Raw genomic sequence first — 11488 nt, 5'->3', positions numbered from 1 at the left:
GGCATACTGCATACAATGGCAGTTATCGCCTGAGTTCTCAAAAGCAATCTAATCTGCTATGGGAAATCACCCTAGAGGCCATCTGGCCTTTGGCTAGTAGGAAGAGTGATTTTCCTGGTAGTCCTGAGGAATGCTAAAAGCCTTGCGATATGATCTGGCAGTTAGAATCTAACTACTTAGCAAAGCATCTCCTACAATTCCTTATCAATACTTTTCTAATTATCCTTTCCACCTTTGCAGAATGCAAAAAAAAAAAAAAAAAAATTGTATGCTGGTAGACTTCCCTAGCTGCAGAAACACCTAATTTTAAAAAATTATTTTAAAATTTAATATTGTCTTATATGTATGAACATTTTATCTGTATACCACTTGCATGCCTGGTGCCTGTGGAGGCAAAAAGAGGTCATTGGATCTCCTGGAACTGGAGTTTCAGAGATTGTGAGTGCCCATGTGGGTGCTGAGACTCCAGCCCATGTCCTCTGCTACAGCAACCAGTGAGTGCTCTTAACCACTGAACCGTCTCTTGATTCCTTGCTTTCAGGTTTCTTAAAAAGAATACCCAGTGGGAAATTACCTTGCTGCAGGAAATCAAATCCTATCTAGGGTAATTCAGCTTCACCCAAATCTCTCAGATGAGAAAAGCAAATGACTGAGCAAGCAACAATACAATGCACTGTTAGCTGATCCAGGCGCACACCCCAAAGAAAGGTGGGAAGACGCTTGAAACAGCATCTTGAATTCTCAGATCACTGAGGGCTTTTACAAGTCAGCTGACTGACCTGATAATCAATTGGGAAATCAGGGTGAACTGGCAGCACAGCATTTAATTCTTCAATTATAACAATGGTCCAAAAAATGACAAATCAAACAAATGACCTTTTCCAAAGAAATTAAATAGTTCTTCACTTACAAAACCCCAACTCTGTGGTAAAATTCCAGAAGGCAGTACAGCAACGACTTGCACTTTACTGGAAGCACCTATAGGCATGTTTTAACTGATGGTGGTGACTGTGTAGAATGAATCCAGCCTCCAAGGGCGGCTGAGATATGATCTGCCCCTCACCGAGTCTCACCAGTGTATCTGGAACTCTAAGAGAACTCAGGAAGGAAACAGATACAGGAGATTAACATTCTTCCAGTGACCCTACAGTTATCCCCAAAGGAAACAATTATAAACCTAAGTATTCAGTATGTGTGAGAAAAGCATACACAGAAACAGCACATGAGTACTACATTGCTAAGTCCAGCCAGCAGTTTACTGAAAAGCTGCCCATCTCAAATATGCAAATTTGAAACAATTCAAAATCAATTAAAAACAACCTACCATATAAGTCAGTCATTCATCCCCAAATCGGGGGGGGGGGGGTTGTTTTGGTTTTGATTTTTGTTGTTTAGAGACAAGGACTCATTATGTAGCCTTAGCTGACCTAGAACTCAACTGTCACAGATTTGCCTGCATTTGCCCAGCATTAACTTTTTCTCTTGATCCTAGAGATTGAACCCAAGGCTTCACAAGTATTAGGTAACTGTTTTGTGTTGTTAGTTTGATTGGTTGGTTTGTTTGTTTGTTTAAGTTTTTTCCTGGGGTGTTTTGTTTTGTTTTGTTTGGGGCTTTGGGGGGTGTTTTGTTTTGAGACAGAATCTCTGTGTAGCCCTGGCTGTCCTGGAACTTGCTATGTAGACAAGGATGGCCTCAAACTCACCGAGATCCTCTTGCCTCTACTTCCCAAGTCCTAAGATTAAAGATGTGCTCCTTTTCTTTTGAGTTCTTAACAGAATTACAGCATCTGCCCACTCCCTCTGAGAGATTAAACTCAGGCCTGATATTCAGTTTTTTTACTGTAATTATCTTAAGTTATATTATTGTTCCCATTCTCCAGGCAACAAAATGAAACACTCAATTTGTTTCCAGTTTGCTGAAATTCACACAGCTCTGGAGGTTTAAAGTTATTTAGGCTAAGAGGCACAGAAGAGGACCAATTAGACGTTCTAAGGGGAAAAAGCTGTCCTGGCCCTGAGAAGGGCAGTTCTGCATCTGCCATGCTAGATGCCCCTGCCTTCAAGCTTTCAGCCTATAATCAACCCATATTGAAACCAGATTTACGGGCACTTCAGAGGAGAGCTTTGTGATTTTCTAAAGCAGACATGTTTAGTATTTTAGAAGGTCAAACCCCCTATGGTGCAGTGTTTTTAATAAAATCAGTTCAACAGAAATTAGAGACACACCAGTCAATTTCTAGGAAGCCTCTAAGCCATCTGAAATAAGAAGGAAAAAACATAAAAGACAAAATCGGGTTCGGATCAATCTCTTCCAAAAGGGCTAAGACTTTCGGGGTATAGATACAGAAACATCATGACAATCTTAGCTCCATTTGTGTCTGGTTTGAGCAAGTTTCCACTTAGAAAGGAAAATTACTTTGGGGGAGAGTGTTCTATGTCATTGCTAAACAAAGGCTGTTCTGGGTAGTAGAGCCTTACATAGCCTCCTCAAAATATATGCACAAACCCCTAATAGAGAAATGAACTAATGAAGGAATCATCATACCACTCTTGGATCACCAAAGCAGATGGACAGCTCTGCCTCCTACTGTGAGTGTTCAGCCCTCACAGGGAAGCCAGTAAGCTAAAATGCAGAAGAACCTACATTCAACAACAGAGCAAGCTGTGGAGAGGTCAAGATGAAGCTAAACACAGGATTTGCTCTTAGGAAAAGGGGTGTCATTTCAGACAGCTAGAGCTGGATACCCAGGAAAGTCAGAGGGACTATGAGTCCCTACCCCACAGGACAGGTTGGAGTAGACTCGTGAGTGCCTACAAAGAACAGGAAACAGGCCAGGCAAACACAGAAGCACAGGAGACCCTGCATTCTGCTTGCAGGAGACCTTCACACTGGGCAGACCCAAGCCTTTCCTGCGGGGTGGTGCACACAGATGTTACAGCCTTTCAAAACTCAAGGCTTCCCTCGTTTTTTTTCTAATGAGCTGCTGAAATGCTAATTCAAAGTGACCTGAAATTCGCAAATAAGGAGCAGATAGAGGAGACTGTGCCTCCACAGCACTAGAGAATGTAGAGTGACACTTTTAAAGCAGGGCTCTCAATCCTTCTAATGCTGAAACTCTTTAAATACAGTTCCTCATTTGTGATGACCCCAAGCATAAAATCATTTCACTGCTACTTCATAATTGTAATTGCTGTTATGAATCATAATACAAATATCTGATATGCAGGGTATCTGATTAGTGCCCCCTAAAGGAGGCTAGCCTGGTCTCCACAATGACTTACAGCACAGCCAAATACCTAGTGAGACCATATCCTGAGAGGGAAAAAAAAAAATCTAGGTGCTCATTTCCCTGCTAGTCACTTCAGCTCATTAGTCCACACAGGTGGCACTGCTCTTAAGGAACTTCAAATTATGTTTAGTACCCTAGTGAAAGTATGCAAAGATACAGGCAAATCTCATCTTCAAATATGCAGGCTACAGGTTCAAGTTAAAAAAAAAAAAATCAGGTACATAAAAGAAATTCTCATATTTAACATAACAAAGATCCATTTGAGGGAAAGGTCCATAAACAAGGTAAAGAAAGTTGTAGAGGAGACAAAATGTTACCTTCATGTTCTGTCATATTCTATTTGGTTATATTAAGGGACATTTTGAAGAGGAAACCTAATAGTTGTGTTATTAAAATGTCAATTTAATGACAATCACTACTGAAAGCCTTCTTAAGGACTAAAAAGATATTTAGAAACAGATACTCTTTAAGTATAAAAATGTTTAAAGACCAGGAGCATTGCTTAACAAAGTTTGGCTAGTTTTGGAGACGAAATATTTAATTTGGTTGGAGACAAAATAAACTGTCACAGTAGATAGTAGTTACCTTTACTAAGGACATTCTTGAGCTGGGGGAGGTGGACATAGTCACAGTCGTTGCAGAGAAAGCGGATGAAGCTGATAAAACACTCCTTTTGTCACGGCAACTTCAGACACTCATGTCCTATGTGGTCTGGCACAAGTGAGTGAGGAATTCCTAGAGCTTGGGGAGTAGCTTAGTGGTAGAGACTGTGCACTTAGCATGCACAACTTTTAGCACAAACAAGCAAAGTTCTTACATGAAAACTAAAACCAGAACCATTCTGGAAAACAACTGTAAGTGAGACACTCGACAATGGTCATTACACAAAGATAATTAATTATACGTTTGTGTAAGAATGAACAAGATCAAAACCTACATTTGAGAAGTATGAGTAAACGGATTTTCATTCATATAATTAACATGTACTCTCATACACTTCCAAATCAAATGTTTTTTGACTGATTGGCTTTCTGTGGTGCTGGAGAAATCACAGCCAGGGCCTCACGCACACCAGACAAGCAAGCATCTTACCACTGCACTGCACCACCACCAGCCTCCCCACACCCGTCTGAAGTTTTAATTCATGAAAGACACCACTAAATTTTCGGACAAAAATATATATATTTTAAAAAATCTTTACAATAAATGAGGATGTAGGAGCTTACAGAGAGCACAGTGTTTTTACTTCAGTCAGCTGCAGCTCCCTAGGACACAAAGAACCCTGGGAAAGTGTGCAGAGTCCTCTCTTTGCTTTTTATAACTTTAAAGCAAATTAATCCATTTGACTGTAGAATCTGTGCAAATAATCCTTCAGAAGAAATACCCAAGATTCTCTTTTCAGAGGTCATTTTGTTTCTCCAAGATGACTAAGCGAGTTAGTTGTCTCCAGATAAAAGTGCTCCTGTCAGCAGAACTCAGAAGGCCTTCAAGGGTTCCATTTATAGTTCAGACATGACTGTCATATGAATTCCAGCTTTCCATGACCACTGTACATGCCCCAGTGCACAAGGGAGAGGATCTTCTCATTACTGAGCTCTGCTTGCCGCATTTTGTCACAGGTCAGACAGCAGTTCTCCTGCCCACTGACAGGCACCATGCACTCCAAGTCCAACTTTGCAACTTGCCCCTTCTTGGAATGGTGTCCGTGAAAGCTGTAGTGCAGACGGGACAGCATCTGCTGCCGCTCATCCTGCAGCCTCTTGTTCTCACTTCGAAGCATTCGCAAGGCCAACATAATGAGCAGCACCAAGATCAGTCCGCCAGCAATGGGAACCGCTATCACAGCTGCGCGGAACCACAGTTCTTTGGAGGAAGTCAGCTCCTGCATCTTAGTGATGAGGTTTCTGCTGCTGTCATGCTGATACCGGTTTCCTTGTCCTAAAGGAGTACAAAGAAAATGGTCAAACAAACTAGGTGATCGCCTCCTAGAAGCAAGCATGAACACACAACTATTTTCCATAAGAAAGCTCATTTAAAGGGCAACTTACCAGCCACTTCCAAGAAACTACATGTTACAAAAGTACCCAAAGATGCTTACAAATGCATTTGTTTACAGGCTGTCATTACTTGGATGTAATGGTCTTTTAATGTCCTCAAAATGTTCAAATAACAGACAAAGCCTATTACACAGAGACATCTAATGCTCAGGCAGACATAAAAGCCACTCAGTTAGAGACAGTCTTTGCATCCAGCCATGATCTCTCTCTGCTGTCTCTAATTACATTAACAACAAAATCAATAGCAGACATAGGAAGTCGCTGCTGTCACAGGCCTATAGATCAGGCAGTCTTTGGGTCAGGACAGCTTAGACCTACCTGAGGCTTCGCTCTTGGAAGGAGAGAGGACGTCATGCAGTCCTCGATAATTGCACATGTCTTCGTGACAGCATTCCAAAGTGGGCATGGCAGGGCCAGAGTGGTTTTGGGCCTGTTTGGCTCGGCAGATGTCTGCCGTGCTTGCAAGTGAGTCCAGGCAGCCGTGGGTGAGTGGAGAATTGGTGTTCTGAGGATCGAGAAGTCTGGAGAAGCAGGCACTAAGCTCAGACTTACACATGTAACCTGTTGCCACACAGTGAGCAGCATCACAGTAGCATCTGATCTCTCCTGAAAACAAAGAAACCACATAAACATCGCGTGAACCCCAAACTCAAAGGCGCTTATTGTAGATTATTCAAGATGACTGTTTCCAACCAGCAGCACACAGGGACAGAAATGCTCCCAAAGCAAGGAGTGTCTTAACTTTCAGCGAGCTAATGTTAGAAATATACTCAACCCAACAACAGATTTGTAAGTAATCAACTATGCTGTAGTTTGAAAGGAAAATGTTTTCACTATAATGCCTTTTGTTATAAGGTAAAATCGTGTTATTTATTCATTTTTATGCTATACAACCATACAAGATAAAAATGTCAGGCTTTAGGATTTTGTCTATATAAATATTTGATCAGAACTACTGAATTGTTTGGCATCCCAAAGGACCGAGCTAAGTTGTACAAGCCTGAGCTGACACCTTATAAAGTTATTAACTAGACACAACAATCTAGAAACTGCACAGGTCAGGAGGTTTTCAAACCATGAAACTGGCAGCTATCTGGACTCTCTCTAAAAAGGCAAACTTTGCCTATAAAGATCCTTTCATGCATAGGGGCTTTTAGTCCGAACATTGTAAAACAGGAACTAGGCAGTTTACAATTAGTGGTTTGCTTGCCAAAGTCAATTTCTTTCAGCCCAAATGGAAAGTCATAAAAGTGGGGGAGGTAAAACTGCCGGGGTAACTTCTCCTCCTCCTCCTCCTCCTCCTCCTCCTCATCCCCTCTTCCTCTTCCTCCTCTTTAGCTTTACATGTAATTTAACATGTGACCTAAAAGAGCAAACTTGTAACTCAAAGTCCCTGCGGGTTGAAGGAGAAATCCTTAAGGAAACCTCAAATTTTTCTCCAGGAAGTGATTAAAGTTTCTTTTATAAAACTGGATTCTGTGAGTTGCAAGGCTCTGTTAACATCTTGTGACAGTGCAAGATTTCAGGCTTGGCCATGGACCTAAGAGTTATCTATCACAAGAAACCCAGATACCCAACAGGCTGAACACCCATCACTGTTGGCTGCCACAGCTCACTATTGTAAACCAAACGCACGCATACATCTCCCGTTGCAGGTCCCAATCAGACCATCTTTCTACTTACTGGAACCTCCACTCTGACATTCAACACTGAGAGCCTTGGCGTTTCCAAACCTTCCCCCCACCCCCAAGTTCACTCCTCTTCCTGCTCCTTTCTGTGAATGCCTGAGTAAGGTGTCTCATTTAATTATCTGTCCAAATTCCAGGCTACCACATGGTGTGCTCAGTTTTCACCCAGGCTGCTCACACTTCAGTTGGAAGAAAAGCCAGCTAGTTCAAACCTTGCTAACCCTGTTAGGTCCAGGTCCCTTCTCCTGCCTCATCTACTTCAAGAAAGATCCTTAAGTCTACAGCAATTCCTTTCTGTTTTCTCCTCCTCCTTCCAAGTTCAGTGTATTCTTTGCATAAAAGTTTACCAGTCTTAGGTGATAATGACTACATATCCCTGGCCTGACAATTTCTATACAGATTTAAAGTAGAAATTAAACAGATTAAAAGTATGCTTTGAGCCTATTGGCCTCAGATTTGGTACAGAAAGTGAAAACTAAATGCAAGTAAAAGGCTGCTTCAGTGTTTATGAGCACCTATTTAAAATACTACATTTTCAATGACCTAAAGCAGTCTTAATAAAATTTTGACAGGTAATCGAGAAAGTTCTAAGACTTTAAAAAAAAAATGGAGCCACATTTCAACAAGGAGAATGGACTTCTGTATTACTGTATTAAAACAAATTTCTGTCATTTCATAAGGTTTCTTCCTGTGGCATGCAAAGGCCAAAAGGGGACTGGTATTTTAAAACAGTGAACAATGCTCTTCTGTTTGCCCCTTTCTAGTTACTGTATGTAGTGATTAAACAAAAATGTCTGCTCTAGTCAAAATGGCTACAGCAGAGGCTGCTGGCTTCTTTTAAATTAAGCTTTTGAAGTCCGAAGCAGTCAGAAATCTCTGATCCCCTAATTATATCATTATCAGGCACATAGTTTCGGTATCTGTGACTTCATGTCAGCCCCAGTCCCTCCCTGTTCTGCCTGCCTTTGATAGGGCCAGGAGGCTCCCCTCTGCAGGCAGCAAGGGCTGTTATTTAGGGCTAATTACACCCTTCCTTCCAAAATAAATAAATACTGTAGCACCTCATCCTAGCTGGGCTGGCTTATCCTTAAACCTCAGGCCTGCTACAAGGCAATTAGAGAAAAGTGTTCCCATTTTTAAAAAGATGGGTTTGTAGAACAGGAGGCAGAGTGAAGGGAGAGAACTAGTCGGGGTGACCGGAGAAAATGGGAGTTAAGAGAATTTCCATTAAAAGGTGAGCGCTGCTGAAAAAAAAAGAAAAAGAAAAGGCTGTTTTCTCCCCTTTTTTTCCAGTGGCGTCTGTAAAAATAAGGAGCAGGAAAGGGAATGGGTGGCAGTGCCTACTCTTCCCAACCTCTCTAAAGCAAGAGGACACACTTCAACAGGCACTTACATTCCCATACTCATTGGTCCACTGACACTCACACTCCAAGATATTCAGACACGCGAAGAAACACACGGCACTAGCACTCAGAAAGTCAGACACGTGCAGAAATTCAGAAGCATGAAAGTCAAGCCCCAGCTCAGAAACAGACACCCGCAAACTTAAGGACACTGTAGACACAAACTCAGACATCCAAAAACACACGGAAAAACTTAGTAGCAACCAAAAGAGATGCCTGGCCGGTCCAGTTGGGATCTGCGTTTTCTCCGGACAGTCCCGTCGGGGTACTTGAGCCCAACGGCGTCTGGTCATCTCTTCCCCCCAAGTTCAGGAGCTTACCACCGGCCAACTGCCCCCAAGGTCTGGCTGTCGTTTAACGCTCCAGGCCCGGGGCCATAGAGCGGACCAAGGCAAAGGCGGGAACCTCATCGCCGCTCACCAAGCCCGACGGCCGACCCCCCAACCCCCAACCCCCAGTCCCGGCACGCAGTCCCGCGGCACTCACCTTTGGTGAGCAGCACAGCCATGGCGCAGAGCTCCAGCTGCAGCCAGATGAAGAAGTAGCTGGAGTGGCGATCCATTGACGCCTCGCGCTCCCGTCGCTCCGGGAGCCAGGCGCGGCTGCACTACGACCCCCGGGGCGCGCCGAGCACGAGCCCGGGCGCCGTCAGTGTCCGGGCGGGGGCCGAAGCATTGAGCGGGACTAAGACTACCGAGGACACGTTCCCGGACCCGCGCGCTCCTCGGCGGTCGTCCTCTCGCCCCGCCAGCCCGCGCACAAGCCACGAACAGCGGACGGGAACTGGACGTAACCACAGAGAGCAACGCCTACACCAGCCTGGCAGCCAGAGTCCCCGCCGTAAATAGCGCCCGGCGCCCAGAGTGGGCCAAGCGCGGCCCCGCCCTAAGCCCCGCCTCCACTCTCCGATTGGCGGACGCCTCTAGCCCCAGGGCCCAGCCGCAGGGGGCGGGGCCAGACGCGGGCTAAGGCAGACAAGCCGCCGGGCTCCCGCTGGCGCTGGCAAGTAGCACTGTGGACACGGCCGCAGCACTCCCCCTAGCGAACGCCTGCGCGAACAGCCTCATATGCGTCGCAGAGCGCCCCCCTCTTCTAGATAGGTTCGGAGTTTGCTACGAGACCCTCACTGCTCAGTCTCTGGTCAGCGGCCTCCAGCACGTGGCTTCGCTTTTGTCCCACCTGAAACCTGCAAGGGACGCCACACTCTCAGTAGTCATGTCCCAGAGTCCCCCAGAGAGAGTAGCTATGCCGTAGTGCCTGGCCCCGGAATCCCCCCAGGGATGGTGATCATACCCATGTCTCCAAGACCCGGATCCCCGCCTCCCCTGGACAGAAACCATCCTCCGGCCGCCAGGACACGGAACCCTCACGAACAGTGACCATGCCCGGGCTACCCAGCCCCAGAGGGACAGTGGCCATACTTCGGTTGCCGAACTCGGAAACCACCAGGGCCATGCCCCAGCCACCAAGTCCCGGAGACACAAACTTACCCCACCACCACCAATACGTAACAATAGGATTGGGGCCCGCCCGCCCGCGCGTGGCCGAGGAGGAGTAGGGTGCACATAGTCAAGAAGGGGCAGCCGGCTCTCTGCCGGCTCCCTGGCTCCCTCCGGCGCATCCGCCCGCGCCGACCGCCTTGTGATCAATAAAGCCCAGACAGACAGACTGTTGATCAGTAGGAGCCGCTGGATTCTCCTGGGTAGACTGGGGACCCGGAGCCTGCTAGAGACACTTAACGAAAATTAGCAAATCCAAAAGCACCCGGCGCCAGCTAGACGACACTGGCAGAGACTCAATTAATCACCACCACCACCACTCCCAAACAATCGCAGGCAAACACACCCGCTGACCTGATCAATATCAGTCCCACAGAGATCTCTTTGCTGAGATACCAAATCATTTATTAGGGCTTGCAGGGCGGCCTGTCCTAAAGGAACCTAAGATGGAGATGAGATGCTGTTTGGTTGTCTAAGGGGAAATGGGCTTAAGGGTTTTATCAGAGCGAATGGTCTTTTATCCACCCCCAACCCCAAGCAAAAGCAAGCCATCTGCAAAATTCACTTTTAGGGTCAGCTAACATTTAAAAGGAAGAGAGCATAAAAGTCAGGTCATTTAGAATGGGAAGGCAAATGTGAAGAATAAGGCTGGAAGGCAGCTCAGAGATACTTGAAGCTCTGGGTTCCTTTCCAGCACAGCCAGGCAAAAACTTAGGGTGAAATGTCTACGGATTGAAAATCTAGCAGGAACTTCTGAACACCTAGCATAGTAAATTTTTTGGAAGTCTTCGGAGACATAAAAAGTTAATGAAGCTACCTTCAAAAACTGTTTTTGTGTAAAAAGAAAAAAAAAGTAAATGATCTCATAATCTTATCTCTATTACTTTTTTAGGTAAAAACTACATTTTAAAAGGAGGGAGGGAAGTTCACACTTGTAATCCAAGCAATTGGTAAACTCTAGGGTGACTAACGCTGGAAAATTGGCAAGGGTTGGAGGCCAGCCACTGGCTATGTAAGTGAGTTCCATATCAGCTTGGGCTGCAAACTAGACCCTGATTCAAAACATAAGACAGAATTTTACAAGTTTTAATACAAGAAAAGAAGTAAATTGATTGTTGAGTACACCCTAAAAATCACACAGTATGAAAGGGGGAGGCAGAAGAATTGCAATTTTAAGGCCTGCCTTTATTCTATATCAAAACGCTGTCTCAAAAAATGCACACACATGGGCTGGAGCGATGGCTCAGTGATTAAGAGCACTGACTGCTCTTCCAGTGGTCCTGAGTTCAATTCCTAACAACCATATGGTGGCTCACAACCATCTGTAATGGGATCTGATGCCCTTTTCTGATGTGTTTGAAGACAGTGACAGTGTCTTCATATACATAAAATAAATAACTATTAAATACACACACACACACATACAAGGTATGATAGGGCAAATTCAGCTGAGGTTTTAGGAGAAAACTGAACAAATAAGGACTCTCCGTAAGCTGCAGGCTTTCTTTGCAGTCCACAGGAAGAGGGTGTCATCCGTCTTTTCTTGGCTGT

At 44.9% G+C, this 11488-nt stretch overlaps 1 protein-coding gene across 2 annotated transcripts; it reads right to left on the bottom strand.

Annotated features, from left to right (window-relative positions):
- Nucleotides 1-805: 805 nt before the first annotated feature.
- Nucleotides 806-10199, bottom strand: Bambi (BMP and activin membrane-bound inhibitor). 2 transcript variants are annotated; one of them, XM_030250585.1, is made up of 4 exons: nt 9929-10199; nt 8925-9624; nt 5666-5953; nt 4453-5228 (listed from the first exon to the last, which is right to left on the bottom strand). In XM_030250585.1, the coding sequence occupies exons 2-4, from the start codon at nt 8998-9000 to the stop codon at nt 4810-4812; spliced, it is 783 nt and encodes a 260-aa protein (XP_030106445.1). In that variant the 5' UTR covers nt 9001-9624; nt 9929-10199; the 3' UTR covers nt 4453-4809. The 2 variants fall into 2 exon arrangements, with proteins under 2 accessions (NP_080781.1, XP_030106445.1); NM_026505.2 differs by lacking the exon at nt 9929-10199 and having other exon boundaries at nt 806-5228; nt 8925-9253.
- Between the last annotated feature and the right edge of the window lie 1289 nt (nt 10200-11488).

The sequence above is a fragment of the Mus musculus genome, chromosome 18 (assembly GCF_000001635.26).
Source record: "Mus musculus strain C57BL/6J chromosome 18, GRCm38.p6 C57BL/6J".
In the NCBI taxonomy this organism is placed as follows: Eukaryota; Metazoa; Chordata; class Mammalia; order Rodentia; family Muridae; genus Mus; species Mus musculus.
This window is presented reverse-complemented; position numbering and strand designations above follow the sequence as displayed.

Coding starts and splice junctions, on each gene's coding strand:
- Bambi (XM_030250585.1), bottom strand. CDS start 9,000: ATGGATCGCCACTCCAGCTACTTCTTCATCTGGCTGCAGCTGGAGCTC. Junction 5,954..8,924: donor GGCTGTGCTGCTCACCAAAG/GTGAGTGCCGCG, acceptor CTTTGTTTTCAG/GAGAGATCAGATGCTACTGT. Junction 5,229..5,665: donor TTCCAAGAGCGAAGCCTCAG/GTAGGTCTAAGC, acceptor GTACTCCTTTAG/GACAAGGAAACCGGTATCAG.